Source organism: Micrasema longulum, unplaced genomic scaffold (assembly GCF_059751315.1).
Source record: "Micrasema longulum isolate JH-2025_06_02 unplaced genomic scaffold, ASM5975131v1 h1tg000685l, whole genome shotgun sequence".
In the NCBI taxonomy this organism is placed as follows: domain Eukaryota; kingdom Metazoa; phylum Arthropoda; class Insecta; order Trichoptera; family Brachycentridae; genus Micrasema; species Micrasema longulum.
The window spans coordinates 20876-43293 of NW_028277881.1; the positions used below are offsets into that span (position 1 = coordinate 20876).

General features: G+C 32.4%; 1 protein-coding gene across 1 annotated transcript in view; it reads left to right on the forward strand.

Moving 5' to 3' along the window:
* Positions 1-3157: 3157 nt before the first annotated feature.
* The window catches only part of LOC148279658 (potassium channel subfamily K member 18-like), a 57983-nt gene continuing 38722 nt past the window's right edge, over positions 3158-22418 (forward strand). The window contains exon 1 of the mRNA XM_088229605.1: positions 3158-4588. Coding sequence (XP_088085731.1) covers positions 4126-4588 — 463 coding nt within the window. The 5' untranslated portion in view covers positions 3158-4125. The remainder of the gene's footprint in view (positions 4589-22418) is intronic.

Consider the following 22418-nt stretch of genomic DNA (forward strand, 5'->3'; position numbering starts at 1 on the left):
TCTTACACAATATATTGTGGCTTAGCAGGCTATTTCATAGCTATGTTCATAAAACGTCTTAAATCGTCACTTTTAAGAAAAACGGTGTAAAAAAACTTAGGAAATGCTTATTATTTTAATGAAGTGTGAATGACACCTTAGTTTACTAAACCCGAGAAAACAATGACTTCAAAAATAAAGCTGGCTAAAGTATGTGTTAATTATAACCCATATCATGTTTAAGTTCTCAACAGTAACGTACTGTTATTTTAATTAGATAATAATTTTAAAAAATACTGAAAGAAAGTGGGTGGCGGGTCCATCTTCAAGTATTAGGTTTGGTCATGCCACGATTTTCCCGGTCTTCCTCGTTTTCTACATCCATCAACATTCGCATCGTAATTTTTTTTAGCCGTTCTGTTGCCGTCCATTCCCTCTACGACGAAAAATAACAATATCCGGCTTTTGTCGGAGAGCTTATGCCCTGTTTATAATTTGCCAAACTCATAGGAGGCAATAAATGAAATTCAATTAAAATCGCCGTTAATTGAACATATTTTTTTAAAGAGCATCTCTTTTATAAACAAATGACAACATTTTAGAGAAGATAATGTAAAAGTCTAGGCATTTACAAGGCTTATGACCTGTCATTGGCTGGTTCAAGTGGCCAATTTATACTTTGTGGAATATTAACCATTTTGCCTATGTTTAAAAATCCACATTTCTTTAATCATTCTTCTGTGGGCAACAAAATTAACGGCGCACTAAGCACAGTAATTGCTAATAAAAATATGTCATTCGAAGCTAAACTGGGAGTGCACAAAGGAGTTTTAGTCCCAACACTTACGTATTGAAGTTAAACATGGAACTGGCAGAGGAAGGATGAAAGCCGAGTGAACGCGGTTAAAATGCGATCTCTTCGACAAATGTGTGGAAAATCAATGTATGACAGGGTTACGAATGATGAAATCAGGCGTGAGTGTAAATCTGGGTCAAGTATAATTGATAAGATTAAGAAAGGGTCTCTGAGATGGTTTGGTCATGTAGAACGAATGGACGACAAAAGAATGGTAAAACAAGTAAATATGGCAAAAATGAACTGTAACGTGAAATGAGAACGATTAAGGAAGACGTGGCATAATCAGATAAACCAAAATCTTAAGTCTGGTCATATCAAAAACAGACAGAACCAAAGGGCAAGTATGACAAGATGTATGAATGTGGAAGAAACTTTGGAACATATGCCAGGATAGACGTGTGTGGTGGTCCATTCTCTCTGCCTACGCCTACGCCTACGGGGAAATGGCGTGATGGTAGTAGTAGTTCTTTTCTTGACGTAAAGTCAAAGAGCTGAAACCGTAATTGTTGTGAAGAGATTCATCTGATCGAATTATTCAGGCAAGGCATGAATATAATTTTCCCTAATGCTAAATAAATATTGGCCCCCCAAAAAAAATATTGGCACCTAATGCCAAATAAACTAACTCACCGCATTATTTTGTTTACTGATATTCGACTCCATGCCTTAATGCTAAAATGGTAGAATAATCAAATTTTGTACAATTGACATTAAATATCTTTTGAGATAAATACTAACAAGATTATCGATTCTGATCACGACAGACAATTTTGCCTCGTTCCTTACGAAAAACCATCATCGGATTCTAAATCGGCACTAGTAGGCAACCAAACTTTTAATAGTACGATTATTTTGCATTCCGGCGGTAGACTGCAAGCATTTATAACGAAAAGTTCAGTTAGATGTAGTATATGCTTTGAATAACTCCACAAACTCAGATTTCAAACAATCTTTTTTATGCATTCAAATTAATCCTTCAATTGTTCTAATTCTAACTAAAAACATATTTTTTATTTATGTTTTTTTTTGCAAATACTGAAAATAATTAAACGTTGTTATGCTAAAAGCAGCCAGCCATAGAAAAGTGATGTGAAACTCAGATAATAGCACCTTTGTGAAAAGAGTGAATAATCAAATCTACACAACAGTTGGAATGTTTTTGACTTTGACAAATAATAAACAATGAATATTTATGTTATTTTTAAACTTTAAAAACAAGAATCTAATCATGCATTTAACCAGTTTTAATGATTTTTTAAGTATCTTAAAATTTTTCTAGTCCTGTGGGTGTTTTCTGCAAATTGAGAAATGCCGTTTTTGTGATCGACACTATTTTCAGAAGGTCGTTAGTACAGTTCTTTGTATGATCTGATGGACGTAGGTCTGTTCGTACCTGATAACTATCTTCGACAAAGACAGCATCGATTGTTTTACATACCATGATGCCGAACCAACCTGCCAATGGTTATGCCGGTTGGTAGAGCAATCTTGCTACTTAATCGCATCGCCTCAAAAACACCAATACCGCATTTTTTTCAAAATTGTGGACTGTTACGTTCAATTATGAAAAAAAAAGTTATTTTTTTCAGTTTTAATTTCATATTTTAGTTTATGTAGACAATATGCTATATCGGACATTAAAAGGTTAAAAAATACAAGAATGTAAGGAAAACAAGAAATAACGATTCTTATAAACATTATGTTATATAATAATGAATTATGTGGAAACAATTATAACTGCAAATTTTTTTAAAACCAAACAAATCATCCTTTGAACTTAAGCTAAATTACACTTTTGATAGAATACGTGCAAGTGACTTTTTGTTTCAAAATTTATTGAAAAAATTTACCCAGGTAGCGACTTTTTAAAATAAATTATGTATATAATATAAACAACTAATCACCAAGTGGTACGCACGTTTGAAATCACTTTTGTACACCGATTATCGGTATGTAGCAGATCGTCTACATTGGACATTGTAGGGTTAAAGAGTGCCGAAAAACTGGGTAGTGCCGGTGAATTGATCACTTCACCCTAAGCTCTAAGGGTAACTAAAATGTTTGCACGAATAAAAGTTCCCTGCTAGTAGTTTTGTATGTGAATTTTGAAGCAAATGTTATTTTTTTCCGCGCCATTGTGCAAATTACTTCGAGAAATTGTGTTCTAAATATAAAAAACTCAGTCAACAATAATAATGCGAATCGTGACAAAGATTAGTATAGAGAATTCTCGGTCCGTTGACACATCTCTAGCGCCGTTCTATTAAAAGCGACAGACGCTTCTGGCGGGAGACGCTTCGTTCTTTTTTTAAAATCCACGATGATTCCAGTCATCTTCCCTGACCGCTCGCAAACTCGTCCATAGGCACGGGCATATTGTAGTCAGTCGCGATTTATTTATTTAATGTGAATTTGTGCTAAAAAGCGGTACGTCTCTAAAATAGTGAAGTGCTATTAAATCGTTACTGTGCTTAAAATCTATATTTTTTTTATTAAAAAAAAGTTACTCAAAACGCATTTTAAATTAATTCCACGCATTTTAGAGGGAGTATTAAGTAATTCAGTTGTACTTTTTTTGCCACACCTAAAAGTACAGTGTTTATAAGACAGTTCGGTGGATTCGATTTTAATTGATTTGTGTTTAAATTGTGCGCTTTGAACAAGAAAATGAATCGAAGAAATAAATTGTATACGTAGTGTGTATGAGTAACGTACGAAAACAGTTGTATGTGAGTTTAAAAAACAAGATAGTTAATGTTATTAAAGTGACGAAATGTGCGATATATTTATGAAAAAGACGTTTTTTGCTGCAAAAAATAACAACACACAGATTTTAATCATCGGGGAAACACGAGCTATCAATGATTTGTTGATCTTGGTTTTACAATTAATGCGTCGATCAAACTCTGCTGAAATCGACGTATAAAAATTAAGTCATATGTGTTTTTGGTACATCAAGAAACAATATAATAAAGGTTTTTTTATTCTGGTTTTTGACCGAGAAATTCGACAATTTTACATGTCAAGTTTTGTCAAAAAAGTAAACTAATTCCACGTCTACAAATATGTACCAAGATTATACTTGAATAGTTTAAAATTTAAAAGACGAATTTCTTTAAACTAGAAATCTGTAATAGAGAAAAAAATACGCGAACGCACGTAAAAACAAAACATTAATAAAGAACAAACAGTCAACACATAAGAATTTTATAAAAATAACATGTTTAAATAAATAAATCAAGAATTAGGAAGCGAATAAACCGGGTTGAAATTTGAAAATAATCAAGATGGACGCCGCGCCAAAAGTCCCGCCAAAAGTTCCACCGAAACCTAAAATTACTCTTCAAATGCCGCCGCCACAATCTCCCAATGTTTTCTACGGAGGGCAAAGACCCCCCTCGACAGCAGGAACAAACAGCATGCACAACATGGCGGGTTATCCGCCTAACTTTGGGAATTTCAACAATATGCAGCCGATGACACCAGCGGCGGCCAACAATCAGTATTATAATCCCTTCATGAACATGTACCAAAGCAAGGCGTCCGACTTCATGTTCAAGCAGTTTGAAGGATTCAAAGATTTCACTATGAACACGGCTAAAAGTGGGCTGAGTGTCGGTGAAAAGTCCGCGTTTTGGATGTATAATAAGGTCAGCAAATGGTCTAAGAAGTGGTTTACGCATATCTTCTTGTTCGTTGTTATTATGGCGTATACCGCAGCGGGAGCCGCCATATTTGTAGCAGTCGAAGGTAAGCCTCTAAATTTTACTTTATTGTTTTATTTTTAATTATTTGAGTATGTTTAAAAAATACATACTTGCTAGGCGAAAATTTCATAAGAAAAAAAACGAAACGCAATGCCACTCAAAAAATGAACTTATGCTTGATGTAGGATTACATGTTAACCAAACCAAAATCTAAATGTTATTAACAATATTTTGAGTTTGTCCAAATTTTTGTAGACAAGGACTGGATTCAACTCTCTGGAGAACTGTTTATATTAACACATTACAACAGAGATGAAGAACATTTGAGAGAAGGTAATATAGAAGTCTAGGCATCTACAGGGTTTATGACCTGTCAGTTGCTGGTTTAAGTGGCCACTTTACACACTGCGTAACATTCACCATTCTGCCCATATTTGAAAATCTATATTCCTTCAATTCATTCATCCATTGATGTTTGTGAAGTTAAAGAGCTGAAACAAAGTTAAAGAGCTATGGGCATAATGGTGAATGTTACGCAGTGTGTAAAATGGCCACTTAAACCAGCCACTGACAGGTCATAAACCCTGTAGATGCCTAGACTTCTATTTTACCTTCTCTCAAATTTTCTTCATCTCTGTTGTAATGTGTTAAATGTTATTAATTAAATAAAGGTACTAGATTAGACCAATTCTCAACCTAATCTATACCTACCTACCCATCCTTCCCATTTCCTAGCGCACTCCATGTAACAATAATTCTACGTGTGAGTGCCGGAAAAAAAACATTATATTATTAGTACCTACACTAATAACATTCCACCAGTGAAGTGCTTAACAAAACCTTAATGTTGAGGAGTGGACGAGGTGTGAAGAATACCTCGTCATAAGAGGAGGAAAATTTAGTAAGTTGACTGTATTATTAGGAAGGAAGATTGCGCAAGTCCACTAACCTGCTGATGATGAGGCATGACGTGTGCTGGAACCCTGGTGAAGCTGGCGGTCGTGAGACGCTGGCACAGCTTGAATGGAGCTGGCGGTCTAAAATGGACGCTGGCACAGCTCGCTTGATGAGGGTTTTGTTAGCACTTTACTGGTGGAATGTTATTTGTGTACTAATTATATAAGTAATGTTTTTTCCGGCACTCACACGTAGAATTATTGTTACATGGAGTGCGCTAGGAAATGGGAAGGACGAGTAGGTAGGTATAGATTAGGCTAAAAATTGGTCCGAACAGTACTTAATACACATTTTATTAATATATCAAGTAATTGAGTATTTTAACTTTATTATTTGTGTAAAAAGAGTAGAAAAAAAATTTAAAAGAAGAATCTATAATACAAGTTTTTAAAGAAAAAAATACTATCAGAGTAAATATAAAAATAAATAATAGACGATTTTACCAAATTTAATAAAAAAAATATTTTCATTTGATTTATGTGTGCCTTGGTGCACCACTAGTAAAGCACAAAATCACTATTCTTTCTCTGGAAAAAAATATTTTAAATAATTACCTTTAGAAATAAAAAGTATTTAAAATATTTAATTATCCAAATCTAAATTAAAGAATCATATAAAACCAACTCCATCCAAATTTTCGTTCAGTGTTTATTGATTTTTGTAATTAAATACACTTCTAAAATATTTTCGTAAATCTTTTCATAAAAATATTGTTCGAAATGATCTAAGTAAAAAGTCCAATAAAATGTTGTTCATTTATTATATTGATTTATTAAATACTTAGTGAGGTATTAAATACTTGTATATAACCACTTTGAAAAAAAGACTTGATTTATTCTATGTCTACCAGTTTCGCTATGTACTCGTCTCTTTGCCAGGACACCAATTAAACCAACATGCATTAGCCACTTTACACCTTCACCATAGTTTTTGCACAAAACTATTAAATCAGCACGGCATGCATTTTAATAAGCACATGCACTGATTAGGACAAACATGAACTGATTTTGTTTTTTTTTTTTTTAAATTAATTTATATAAAAGGTACTTAGTGCCTTTTACATATTAGTTACAAATACACTTAAATAAACATACATGTATTTATAGTTATAAGTAATACATAGTATTTAAAACAATATTATTTATTTACAAATAAGAAAGTCTAAAAAAGATAAACCATATAAAAAAATATTGCCAGTTATAGAATTATCGCTAAAAAATTATAATTTGGTATTAGAAATACTTTGAACCAGTTTAAAAAAAACTAAGAAAACAATTTTGAAGAACACTTAATGATAAAATTAAAAAAAAAAAAATATTTAGGTAAAATAGTATATATTTATGTATAAAAATATATAAGGATGTAAAAAAAATGATTAAGAGAAATATGTTGTACAAAATATGTTTTTGAAAAAAGAAAATAAAAACAATATAAACAAATATGTTATGTTAAGCGAGAAAAAGTTTTTAAAAACAGGAGGAGATGAAGGGAGGGACGTGAGTTTAATAGGTATAGGGTGAACGATCAACATGGAAAAAAAAGTCGGTACGGATTTAGAAGAAATTTCTTCAGTTTCTCTACATGAGGGAGTGTGGATATTATCCATGGCTTTATCCAACTAAGTTCCTCCAGGGTATGCTTGGTTACAGCAGTTTGAAGACCAGAAGGAATGTGTATTTAGCTACACATTTCTTTCGATTGTTGCGCGGTATTATTGACATACCTAAAATTATGCTTAGCTTTACCTTTTATGTTCCGGATAATTATCTTAGACAGCATCTACTTAGACTGTTCTACATTCCAATATACATGACCAACCTGCCGACGGTTATGCCTGTTGGAAGGGCTATCTCTATGTTGAACAATATTGCTTTGGACATTGATATTTTCCGCGTCTCCGAGGGAGTTTAAGGCTACAAGATTTTCTTACTTTTCAACATATTATTCTAACGATATTATATACATCTTTGTGTTATTTTTGTATTTACTTATCTAATGTTATAGACTTTTTATTCGTTTTATTTCTATAAAAACGAATAAAGATGTTTTATTTTGTAACGTACGTATATGAATAAATAAAATCGAAACTGAAATCATAATCAATAAATCTGCACGTATTTTTTCATAGAGCTCTACTGACTTATACATATATTAGTCGAAGCCTAATATATGTTTTTTAATGATGTAATAACTTATATTTATATATAAGTTATTAATTTAAATATACTTGGTACACTTCCACTTATTTATTTGACTAATTAGCGCTTTCACCCTCTAATGGGCATCTTTAGTCTGAAGCGTTAATCGGTCAAAAATGGAAAGCGCTAATAGTTCGAATAAATAAGTGGAAGTGTATCAAGTATTTTAAAATTAATAACTTATGTGTAAATATAAGTTATTACATCATTACAATGGAATTCCATCAAGAATTGTCAATAAATAAATTGAATTAAATTTGTGTTTTAGTTTACGCTTACTTTTACTAGGCAAAAACCTTTAAAAGATTATGTTTATGATTCATTAGCCAAAACCCAACATGTTTTAGTTAATACTTACGGCTCATTAGTCAACTAACACTTGCTACGTTTTTGACTCATTTACTTACATAATACGTAGCCTAGATTATGACCACCTAGGCGATGAAGACATTCCAAGAAAGCTTTGGGGAATGACGACTTTATTGAGCCAATTTCCAAGTTCTAATTTTCCTATGCATTTTAACCACGCCTCTACAGTTTGGCTTTGCTGCCAAATGTGTTGATATCTACCATATTAAATTTGTTAAAACTGGACACATATTATTGACGATTTTAAAATATTTTATCATGAAAAGGAACATTAATTTAAGAAACAAGTTCACGTGTACACGAAGCTCAAATGCACGAGATTACAATAATACGATACAAATGTAATTAATGTTAATTTGCTATTAAAAAATCTAAGTACTTTGACCTTACTAATTTATAAATAAGAAAGGCTGTTCTAACACAATAATGTTGCGTATTCATTTCAAATTCATTTGGAGTTTAGATATCAACGAACAATTCATTGCTTTTTCGGATAAGCCCCTGTCAACCCATAATAATAAATAAATGGGGAAAGTAAAAAAAAAATGGGAATAATAATTAAAATAATTAAAAATAATCGTCATCATTCTCCGCCTTCTAGTTGGAGCATATGGTATCCAAAGAGAGCCTCCGCATCTCTATCAGCTGCCAATTTCTTTGCGTCCTCCCAAGCCAGGTTCTCATCCCGATGTTCTTACATAAACTGCCAACTGACAACTGTCACAATTGTAGTCAAGCGGAGGCGATAGGGTTAGCTAGGCCATATACTGCGCATGCCTCCTGAGAGCCTTTACCACGCTTGCCTACTTTACAAGGCATCAGGTTCTCGAGAATCTAAACGTCCGTTTGTCAGCAGTTTATGTCAGAACTTCGGGACGGGAACCTGGCTTTGGAGGACGCACAGGAGCTGGCGGTCGAGAGAGATGCCTGGAAGATCTTCGTGGACACCATATGCTCCAACTAGGGAGTGGACATGGAATGATGATGGTGATGCATATATGTATTGTATTATGTATACATATATGTATGTATTGATTTGTTTGTATTACTACGTTCTTCTTCCTTTCCGATGCGGGATCTGGAGCGTGCGGCCGCGGTCTCAATTTGGAACTAACACTGTATTCCTCCACTGTAATACTGGGAAATTAGAAAAAGGTGATTGTGCTGACCATGTGTATTTGATCGATCACAAACTGACAATACTGCAGTGAGGGGTACAATGAAAGTTTTTAAAGTTTATTTGTTTTGTTATTTTCGCGGTTTGATTGTAAAGAAATATTAAATTTTCGCTTAATTAATTTAAAAAAAAAAAATTGATATTGATATGCGAAACTGAAGAAAGACTCAAGTCTTTATGAACAGTTTCGGGAAAGGGGTGGATGCTTTCATTGTTTACCTTTATAATGCTTTCATTGTATGTATTGTATTCAAATCATGTATAATTTACCTATCATACGTAAATCGCGAGGTTGCTGAGGACTGCAAACAAATGTACTCACAAAACGGCCAAATTTTCAAAACCCAGAGGAAGTAATAAAAAATGAAGACACTGCGGAAATATACATTGACTTTCTGAAGACAATGAAAAAAAAATAATGAAGGAATGGACCCAGACCCGTGAAAAGTAACTATTGAACAAAATATACATACTAGGAAAAAAAGCTTTGTATGCATAAGCAAAGCAATAATAACCAAAACAAGAAGAAAAAAAATGATCGCGAGGTTATTAATTGATTTTCAAGTTTGATTGGCGGATTATTGGTTGTAATTATTTTAGTTTAAAATTCCGTTATCTATTGTCAGCAGCTGAAGCGGAGAGATAATGTTGTATTCACAGAAAACCACAAAACAAAAAGCCGTGTATATTTTTATTATATTACTAAATTATGTAAATTTAAGTCCAAAATCATAAAAATTCTGAGAGAAGCAAATATTTAATTAATTTTATTTTTAAATAATTATTTTTTATTTCTTATCTTTTCCATTTGTTATATTTAACTTATTTTGAATTATTGTCATAAGTGTAAACAATTTTTTCAGTGTGTGCATAAGTGCCTCAATGAAATAAAGTATAAATAATTGCTTATGTTTAGGTATATGCAAATCATGAAAAAAAAATAGCTAACCTATAAAAAAAGTCACCGTTCACCACTGATATACGGAGCTAGAGTGGTTTCAGAAGGCGTCTGAATAAATATCTATTATAAAAACATTGCTTTTTATTTAAAAAAAAACTTTTTGTACATAATGTTATTTGTACATTGGCGGGCTAATTGCCAAATGGCAATTTCTTCCAACCAACCAATAAAATAAGAGCTTTACTCTTATAATTCAAGTTACAGAACATATTCAATAGAAAATAAAGATTAAAAATCTAAATATACATAAAAATAGAAATAAACGTATTTGTTTATAAATAACCTTAAATCAAAACTATTACTCAATAGGAAAAGGAAAAAAGAGGAAAAAGGAAAGGAGGAGAGATTAAGGAAGAGAAAGGAGATGTTTCTTCAGACGTGATTTGAACAGAGATAATGTAGTAACATCTTTGATGGTGGATAGGAGATGATTCCACAGTCGAGCCGCATGGACACTATATGAGTTAGATAAGAAAGAGGAATTGTGGATGGGTTTTAAAAGAATGCCGTGAGAATTAGAACGATGAGGTAAACCATGAACTGATAAGCGTTGAAATTTTTCACGCAGGTATATAGGAGCGTTAGGACTATGAAGTACATTAAACAGAAGTGAGAGGGAGTGATAGTCTCTCCGCTGTCTGATTTTGAGCTATTTCAGTTGCCTACGATAATCAGAAATGAGGTCATATTTCTAAAGACCAAAAATGTACCTTATGCATGTATTCCGAAGTCGTTCTAGTTTATCAAGTTGCTCACAGCTTAAATCAGTCATGGAAACTTCAGCGTAATCTAGAATGGGTAGTAGTAATGCTTGTACAAGGGGGCATTTAGTATTAATGGGTAAGAATTTTTGCAACCTTCTAAGTGAGTGGAGACTGAAAAATATTTTGCGGCTTAACTCATTAGTATGAGCTCGCCAGCAGAGATGTCCATCCATTTGTACTCCTAGATTTTTGTAAGTGAGAAACCGATAGGAAGACCAATGGTCTTTAAAACGGTTTCGGGTATGTGAAGAAATTTACTTTCACTATAGATATTAAGACTTCTAAATTCTCTTCTCTAAAATATTATGTCTCTTTGCTTTAATATTACGTTACTAAATTTATTTATTTCAAAACTCTCTTGACCTTAAGACCGTGATTTCTGTCCTGGGAGCAAGAAAAATATTACGAAATAAATCACGAATTAAAAAAAGCAATGTTTCAAGTCATTAGACATGTTTTGAAACGGCTGGATGATAGTGTCTGGCCTAGGTTGTCTATGATTGATATTTCAGACAAATCCATCCATTTCAACGCAACCCAGTCTGCGTGTGTCTGAAATCATTTGTCTTCCGACAAAAAAATAACAAAATTATATTAGTAGATCTGTCTATTTCAAAAAGCTTGTTTATTTTGCAGTTTTGGCAATGTACGTAAATTTTATTAGAACAACATTTTTTTAAATTAATTTATTTTCTTTTTCCGGAGGTTGCGACCATCACTTGAAACTCCTTTCGATCCTTGACCATTCTGATGAGCATTGGTGTATTTGCTCTTTGAACCATTGCCGAAGATTTCTCTCTCTGTCTTCGCTCGTCTTTAAGGCCACCGTCTCACGCTGGTGAAAACCAGAGTCAATCTAAATCCACGAAAGAATTTCCTGAGCAAAAGGGTTGTTGATGATTGGAATAAGCTGCCACAAAAACTGATCTCAACGTGTAGTCTCAATGGGTTCAAAAATGGACTAGATTTATTTCGGAAAAGTTAAAGTGCGCCTACAACTAACTTTTGTGTAAATAAATTATCAAGCATATCAGCTTTAAGCGCGAGCTTAAAAAATAATATAATTATAATTTCTGCACCGCGGCACGCCGCGATTTTCTTTTGCGCCCTATACCCCGTCTTCTCTTTATCATCCCTTCACTATGAGCTGTAAGCAGGACATATTTTTCTCCATAGAATATCTATTTATTTATTTATTTTTTTCACATAATAAACAATAAAAAATCATAAAATTTGTGTCTCCTCACTAGGGTTACTCCAGCCGAGGACACCTCACAATATATGTGGCTAAAGTATTCGGCTTTTCATCTTTTGTACGTGGGTAACAAGTGATATAAATTTATTATGAACATAAGATCAACACAAATAACAATAAAGACACAAACAAGAGATAGGTGAGAAGAGCTGAGTTTCAAATTAACTTGCGAAAAAATCATATAGTTGAAAATGAATTATTTGATGTTTTGGAATTCAACCGTACACAAGTACCTTAGTACCTAGTAAAATTCAATATTTTAATATTCATAATTTTTAATTTTAGAATTCAACTATTAATAAGTACCTAGGTACCTACTTATTAATGAAAAGTCCTATTCCAAGGTAATAGCAGGCAAACTAACGTTCGTTAGTTTTTAATTTAATACTAAATGGACGTTTTAGTTCCAATATATATTATATTTAATTAAAATATAAAGCCATGATCATCAAAACATTGTAACCGACAAAATCTCCAGATTTTCTAGAGAAGCCCCTGAGCTCTACTGTACAGAACGAAACGTTCCAAATTTTTGGTTCTAGTATTAGTTAGGTTTTTAATTTTACAACAAACGTGTAATGAATGGTTTTTGTTGACGCTTGTAATTATAAACCCAAGTACCTACCCATGGCCCGTTGTATTGCTGTTTGATCGGGTTGTGGTCCTGTGGCTAGTGTCTCGGACTCACGGACCAAAGGTCTGTGGTTCGAATCCCACTCTACCCCAACTTGATTCCATTTTCTAATAGTGAGTTATTTACAACTCGTTGAAAATGGCCCTCAAAATTAAATATTTGGGTAAATCATAAGAACGCAAATATTTCTTTTTATAAAAAAAATAAAAAAAAATATGTAGTCTTGTCAATAACCATATAATGGTTTTTCTCCGTATGGGCCACTCTATTAATTTATTACATTCTAGATTACGCTGATGTTTCCATGACTGATTTAAGCTGTGAGCAACTCGATAAACTAGAACAACTTCAGAAAACAGGCATAAGGTACATTTTTGGTCGAAGGAAATATAACCACATTTCTGATTATCGTAGGCAACTGAAATGGCTCAAAATTAGACAGCCGAGAGACTATCACTCCCTCTCACTTCTGTTCAATGTATTTCATAGTCCTAACGCTTCTATATACCCGCGTAAAAGAATTTCAACGCTTATCAGTTCATGGTTTACCTCTTCGTTCTAATTCTCAAGGCATTCTCTTAATACCCATCCACAATTTCCCTTTCTTCTTTAACTCATATAGCCATGCGGCTCGACTGTGGAATCATCTCCCACCCACCATCAAAGATGTTACTACATTATCTCTGTTTAAATCACGGCTAAAGAAATATCTCCTTTCTCTTCCCTAATCTCTCCTACTTTCCCCCTTTTTCCCCCTTTCCCATTGAGTAATAGTTTTAATTTAAGGTAATTTATAAATGATTACGTTTATTTATATTTGTATATATCTTTCGCGTTTTAATCTTTATTTCTATTGAATATGTTCTGTAACTTGAATTATAAAAATAAAACCATTATTTTATTGGTTGGTTGGAAGAAATTGCTTATTGGCAATAAGCCCGCCAATGTACAAACAACAGTTTGTACAAAAAGTTAAATAAATAAATTACTCTAAGGAAAAAAACAATATTTAACGGGAGAACACTTCTTCCCCCTAATAACAAAAAATACACTTTAAGAATAAAATTTTGTTACGGCTTTTTTATTGATATCAATAAAATTAATATACAAAACAAAACTTGGTTTTCAAAGTGTATTCCTAAATTATTTCAAAGAAGAAATAATATTCTCACGTACATTACATAAATGACATTTTTTACATTTTTTTTGCACCACAACAGGCCAGGAGACCTAATTACAGAGGTGAATTACATCACAGAGCACCCAGGCTTAAGAAAAATCACATTTTTAATTTGTGTGTTCTCACCGGGAATCGAACCCGGAACCTTCCATGCGTGAGTCAAGCGTCTTGACCACTACACCACGGAGGCCGGTGTAGTGGTTCCTGTTGGTTACAATGTTTTGGCGATCATGGATCGATATCATGGTTTTGCTTTTTAATGCTGTTCCTCTCTAAAAAAAATATAAGTTCTTGTGCTTGGAGAAGGATTTACAATGAATTATAAATTGCTTTAAAATACGCATTTTTTAATTACTAAATCAAGTTATTTTGCGCCCTATGCGACAAACGGCGCGTATTACATTACCACGCTATACTTGTTCGCAATGTTTGTTAAACGCCCACTCGGCGGAAACGACGTGTGACGTCGAAGTGACGTGACACTAACTGCTAGCCGTTTCATAAAATATGCTCGTTTTAAACCCAAAAATTATGTTTTTTTTTATGCATTGGTAGTCATATTATTAAAACCACACAATCCGCTCTATATAATATTTAAACACATATTCATATGATGTTTTTGTTTTAAGTGCTGTTTTTCTTCCAAAGAAACAAGAATGCCTGCCTGGAGAGGAATAAACGCTGAATTATGAAATGCTTTGAATTATTGATGTAGTAAAAACCTGAAACCAAGACGTTTCACGTAGTGCGTTACTGCTCCATACTAGCGCAATGTTTGTAAGAAGCGCCCTCGGCGGGAATGATGTGTGATATCCAGTGACGTGACGCGAACTGCGAGCCGTTTTGTATATGCTTCTTTTTAAACAAAAAAAACAAAAGTAAAAAACTTGGTCTTAATATTGACATTATAGTTGTAAAAATGGGCTAAAAATATTTAATACATTTTCCATGTGATTCCCGATTTATAAAATACTCTTTACTGAGTGTAAAGGTTAAATTTTGTGCGAGGGAAAAGAGTGGTTTGTTTTTATAATATGATTCACGAATTCTGAAAGTCTATTACAAGAGAGACAACGGTGATGTTCATTGATTCTAGTCATAAATTTTTTTGCGAGTTGACCGATGTGTTTACTATTGAAATCGCTATATGTATACACACACCTCTATCATATCTTACAAATCTATTTTTGATTTAGAGTTATCGATAATTTTCCGGATTACATTTTAAATTATAGTTTAATAAAAAAGGGTAAGAGTTTATAGATATTTTAAGATATCTCAAAACTATTATCTCAATTATTATTGGCATTTAAAACGTTAAACAGATCTAAAAAAAAATATTATAAGAATTACAAAATGGTTTTAACACATACTAAAATTAAATTACAGTAAGCGTATAGCAGGGGCGAACCGTCCATATAATCGATTATTCGCAGCTTACCGATTCCACAGTCGAGCCGCATGAACACTATGAGTTAGAGAAAAAAGAGGAATTGTGGATGGGTATTAAGAGAGTGCCTTGAGAATAAGAACAAAGAAGTTAATCATGAACTGATAAGCGTTGAAATTTTTCACTCAGGTATATAGAAGCGTTAGGACTATAAAGCTCATTGAACAGAAGTGACAAGAAATATTCCCCCAAGTAAATATAATGCTCCTGGGCTCCGATTACAACGGAAAGTTAACATTTATCTTAAATTTTATCAAAAAAAGTAAAATTAAGTTTTCTGTATAAAAAGTAGAATATGCATACAATGTTTTATAGGTTACCGACGGAGATACTTTAAATGTTCATTCAAATATAATCATTCTTGTAGACAAATATATTATCATTATAGACTGTCGAAGTTCAGTCTGTTAGCTTCCCATTGTAATTGGGGCCCAGAGCAGGAATTCCAAAAGCTCTAGCGGCCGTATTATCTCGTGTATTTGCATACAAAATACCCAAGAAAAACTGTATTCTCGTGCCACAAAAGTGGTTCAAAATAGCATCACAGGTTCTGGTGCGGTTTTAATTTTGAAATTTAGATATTATCAATTTTATTTTAATAGGTCAAGCACTTACATTTTGTGACTTAAAAACAGTATTATATAATTTTCAAAAACGCTTTGTCTCTTTTAAAACATTTTTTTATTACAAAATAGCGATCTGAGGTGGCTAATCCTTGTGAAACTACAATAAATCATAGTAAATTATCTTTTATGCTTGTGGTGGCATATCATAAAAAAATTCCAATCGTCTGAGGAATTTTTCTGTTCTATTTCTTCAAATTTTTTGTAGCATTTAGAAATAGATCTTAACGTAATTTTAAGATCTTTTATTACAAACCCAATATTATGAGTTCTATTTTATTGAATTAGTTTTATTGAACAAGATTATGCCCAATCAATTAAACCCCAGTCAGTGAAGAATTTTTCTCGATCCAGTGAAGTACATATCACGTACTTCTGGATTACTTTCTTTAAGCACAAAGATGCTAAGGCTACCAGATTACAGACAGCTTCTTTGGGCAGATTTTTTCGTTCAGCAACGAACAAATTTTCTGTGTATGTGGGCACCGCCAAGGATGTAATCAATCAAATACACATGATCAGTACAATCACCATTTTAATTTCTCAGTATGACAATGAAGAACTGCAGTGTTAGTTCCAAATTGTTCCATTGAGGTTATTTGAGATCTAAGGCTTATGCCAACAAGCTTATGACTACTTGCACCACGAAGGAAGAAATTGAGCGCCGCATCAACGAAATTCAGACACATTTATGCAAAACGATCATGGAAAAAAAGGCCGTGTAGACCATTTATCCAATATGCTATTTCATACATAACCCTATGCTTTATAAAACAAAAAAAAAAACAAAAAAATTACACTGAAAACCTGTGTTTTCTATCAAAATTACTTTCTGCGTGAATTTTGGAACACCGTTATATTCGAAAGTAATTTTATGAAAATTGCGATTAGGACCATACTAATACCCGTATGCAGAGACAAACCTTAAGGTGAGGAGAGTACATTATATTGTCTTCACCTTCGGATTATTCTCTGCATTTGAAATTAGAATGTACTTTCCTCACCTTAAGTTTTGTCTCTGCATACGGGTATAAAACTCAACAAATTACTAGAAATCGAACATTAACTTCTTTTGTTCTGAAAAATTCTCACGCAGCTAATAAAAAATACGAAATGTATTTTAAGCGCAATGCATATATTACTACGTTCCCCAGAATAAAAATCATTATACCGCAAATGCATTAAAGAGATATATTCTTTAAGAAAGAATTTAAAAAATAAAAAAATATGCAAAACCATTACAATGTTTGGCAAGAAAATTACTTTTAACTATGTTAAAATAACATTCGTGTGTTAATAATATATTTGGCTTCATTTGACATAATTCAATGCAATTTTGTGCCAGGAATTAAACGCATACGTGATCTAACGTTTAAATAATTTATTTCATTTTAATTTATTTGAGTTTTTTTTTTGTATTAATTTTTATTTACGAAGGTAAACATGAACATAAAAATATAAAAGGAATAATAATGAAACCCACTATACCGCGAAACCGACTTGTCAGCAGGTTTCTAATTTTTACTTTACAAAGAAAATCGTAAGAAAAATTATATAAATTTAAAAATTAATATAAGCATTATTAAGAACTAAAAGCATACGTATTTACAACAAAAAAAAATATTTACAAAAATTTAAATAGATGACTGTTAACATAAAATAATTATCAATATAAATCCTTTGTTAGCCATTTAACTTTTTTTTTCTTCAAAGCTTTGTCAACATTTTCTTTAAGATCTGCTTAGGAATCTAATTTAAATTTTTAAGTAATTGTATAATGAAGTGTTTTTTGGCCATACTTCTTTACAAACCTCGGTACTGATAAGCCTTCACGTTGTGCTCGCCTAGTTAGTTATTAATACTGATAATTTCATTGAACCAAATAGTTCCTTGTGCGAAAAATGTTAAATTGTTAAAATCTATAAAAAAATATTATTGTAATAAGTTATATAACTTCATAATATTACTAGATTTACATTTAAAAATATTGAAAAATTTTTTTTTTCTTATTTGTACACATATAATTAATGAACAATATTTTAACCTAACAAATAGCAATTTGTATAGTTTATGGTTTGCAAACCACAAAATTTCAAAATAAATAAAAAAATGGAAAATAAATATAAATATCTACAGACAAAGAGACGTGAAGTTTGGCCGGAACTAACATGGAAAAGAAATGACTGTATTGATGTATTTCTTATAAAAATACGACCAATCTGATTGCAGCTGTGGAATAATTCGCCTTCTTATCTCGTCATCAAGTTCTCAGGGTTTTTTTAAAACAAATGTTTTTTTAAATATAGGTACTGAGTGAAAAAAATCATAAAAACCCTGAGATTATTTGTTTTTGACGAGGACTGTACATTGTCCATTTTCTTTATCCACGTGACACTTGAATATTAAAAAAATATGTGGGTGAAATAATTAAGTCAGATTAATCTCACCCCCATCAAAAAAAGTTTCAGCTCTTTAACTTTACAAAAATAAGCAAATGGAAAAATTGAACTAATACGGGTGAATGTTACGCTGTGACTGTGGCTGATAAAATATTATTAATATTTGAAGCATTAACTTTGTGATCAAATATTTTACAAAATGATATTAAATATTTGTATACAACCACTTACCGACTTTTCTATGTCTACCGGTTTCGAAACGTTTTTTTTTTTTTTTTTATACGTCACTAGAAAAACGCGACATGTTTGGCGTTGATAGTTGTGACGTCAAGATTTGTGATAATATCTTAAACAAATTTGAATGGTCAGGAGCAAAAAAACATGAATCGTGACGTATGTATTAGGGGTGTGGCAAATGGAATGACTGCGTGAATTAAAAATTACAAATTGAAAAAAATATATATGCTACTAATAAGTAACAAAAAAATACGGTTTTTACTGGACAGTATTTCGAAGACCTTTATTATTTTAAAAATGTTAAAAAAAGTGATAAATCTCTTTTAAATCAGCATGCAAAACCCACTATACACCTTCACTATAGTTGTTGCACAAAAATATAAAATATGATTGTTTTCAATATGCAATGTATTTTAAAAATATTAAACTGTAAGTTAAATACTAACCTCTTCAGTAAAATACATCTAATGCGGGATTTAAAACACTCAGTCATCAGGACATTTTTAAACTGCCTTTGTTTTCAAGTAATTCTACATACCACACACCTATGGCCGCAGGTGTCGGGAATATATTATATACTGCCCAAATAACAACATTGACATTTTTCATGATACTCTCCCAATTTTTGCGAATTATCTCTTAGAAATAAATCCCAATTAAAAGGTACATATGTTCAACTTATTTTTTATTGTATTGTAAACTGTAATAAATTAAAAAAACTGTATTAAAAAAAAACAATAAATCGTATTCTATCTATTTTGTGTAATTACAAAATTAAAGATATACATGCACGTGAAATTGTATGGACAAACACCTTCAAATTGTGTTTTTTCTAGAATGTGTATTTGTTGAATTACCTTATAAAATAAAATGTTGTCGGAGAAACAGTTTAAAACAGAGGGAGAACCAAAGGTGTATAATGGGTTTTGCATGTTGGATTAATTGGTGTCCCGACGAAGATACGAGTACGTCTCGAAACTGGTAGACATAGAAAAGTCGGTAAGTGGTTATATACAAATATTCAATTACATTTTGTAAAGTGGCCACTTAAACCAGCCAAATGACAGTTTTATACCTGCCCTGTGAATGTCCAGATTTGCATGAACCCTTCTCTAAAATGTTCTAAAACTCCCTAATGAGAGAAATCTAGTCCTTGTCTGCAGAAATTTTGACTGATTCAAAACGTTATTGAAATACCTTTGACTTGTGAGGGCTGTTAAGAATTTATTTATTTATTTTATTGAAAATTAATCGCCCAGTTAACGTATTTTAATATATATACTGATATACTGACAAGATAATACGAATGAATTTCTGGCATTAAGAATCCAATCAAATTATTGATTAGTTTTTTACGATCCTATAATACTGAATTTTATAGTTTCTGCGTCGTATTGGCATCTGATAATTCAAAATTTTATTCATATAGTATGTTATAAATTTCTTGAATGAGATTAAATGGAAATTAATATTAGCAATAAAACTGGGTTCTGGTTTACGACACAAATTCATAATTTAAATGAGTGTAATTTCTTGGTGGAAATTCAATGTATTTGTGTCCTTTTAAAGAAATTTTTATCATAGATCATCGTATATTAAGCCGATCCAATTCTGAATGCTGTTTTTTTCTTTCTGTTTTCTTTGTATGATGAAAGCAACGGTAAAGAATAACTTGTCAACTCCTTTATTTGGTTTATCCGTCTTACCCTAGACCGCCTTTGTTCCTGGCAAACTGCCTAAATCTATTCGAATCACCGACCAAAGTGGTTTGAGTTAAGATCCTTATCTGTACTTACATACAACTTGCCCGCCACATACCGCACACCGCATCTGAGGACATAAGTCTTCTTGGCTGTGCCCACATACCGGAAAAAATAGCTCGTTGCGAGCAAAGCTGCCCGAAGGAGCTCTCTGTAATCTGGTAGCCGTAAGATCCTTGTGCTGAAAGAAAGTAATGCAGAAGTACATTATATGATCTTCATTGAATTTAGAAAATAAATAAGTGATTTTTTCACTGACTGGGGTTAAATTAATTGGACATGATTAATTCGCCGAAATGATTACAAAACTTTTTTAAAGCCTTGAATGTTTTTTGGAAGCCATCAAATCTGTATATCTGACTGGACCTAATCATAGATAGGGGAAAAGAACAAAACCATAGAATGTGTTCAGAAGATTGGTTAGGATATCCGCAGCAGCACGAAGGAGAATCAAGAATATTAAAAACAAATAAATTTTCAACAATGTTTGAGTAGGACCAAATATTATATATTTTATTTTATATATTTTTATATATATTTATATTTTCGACACTTGACACTTGTGCAATTTTTTCATTTCAATATAACACCCACTCACCCACCCTCTCACTCACTTACACTCACACAAACACACTAGTATGTATTGTACGTGTATTTAATATATTCCTGTGGATATCTGTCATTGGTTTTATTCTCTGTATATTTTATTTGTTATATTTTTGTTACATGTATTACTGTTGATATCCCCAATAAAAAAAAATACATGCTTGTAGACTTGCTGGATTTCTTTCCCAGGGAGTTATTTATTCTAAAACTTGTTACAACAGAGAGGGAAAACATTTTTGAGTGGGGAATATGGAAGTCTAGGCATTTACAGAGCTTATGATTTGTCATTGGCTGGTTTAAGTGGCCACTTTACACACTGTGTAACATTCACCATTCTGCCCATGTTTGAACATCCACATTTCCTCAACTCATCTGTTGACTTTTGTGAAGTAAAAGAGCTGAAACTTTTACTATGCGGGTGAGATTCATCCGGCTGAACCAAATCACCTACTAGGCAACGCCTAAAAACAATTTTTTAATTTTTATACTTCTTCTTTTACCAGGTAGTTATTCAACAATGTTTGAGTATGTCTAAATGCTTACAGACTGGCTGGATTTCCTTCCTAGGGAGTTATTCATATTTGAACTTATTGCAACAGAGAGGGAAAACATTTTTAAGAAGTAAATATGGAAGTCTAGGCATTTACAGGGCTTGTGACCTGTCACTGGCTGGTGTAAGTGTGATTCCCTTCTCAAAAATGTTTTCCCTCTCTATTGCAATAAGTTGAAATAATTTTTCATTAAATTAACCATCACCAAAAAAAACTGCGTAGTCCAGTGAACGGAGATAACCCAAAAAGATTTTAAGCGCTGACGGATTGAAGGAAAAAAAAGAAAGTGACTCTCCCTCAAGAGGAAGATTCCCATCGCGATTGTCAAGCAATCCCTTGGCGTATTGTGAGCTTTTTGCGAGCCGCCACCCTTACTTATTGGCATCTAACATGTAATCATTTAATGTATTTACAATATGATAAATATGTACAAGAAGAGAAGTACCGCCAAACAAACGATTAATCTTTTCTAACTTAAGTTTTTATTTATTGTCACATTTGATTAACAAGTTACAACAGGGATGGAGAATACTTTAAATAAGGGAATATGGAAGTCAAGGCATTTACAGGGCTTATGACCTGTAATTGGCTGGTTTAAGTGGCCACTTTACACACTGTGTAAAATTCACCATTTGCCCATATTTGAACATCCATATTTCTTCAATTCTTCCATCTGTTGATTTTAGTGAAGTTAAAGAGCTGAAACCTTTAGTGTTGCGAAGAGATTCATCTGACTGAATTATTTCACATAC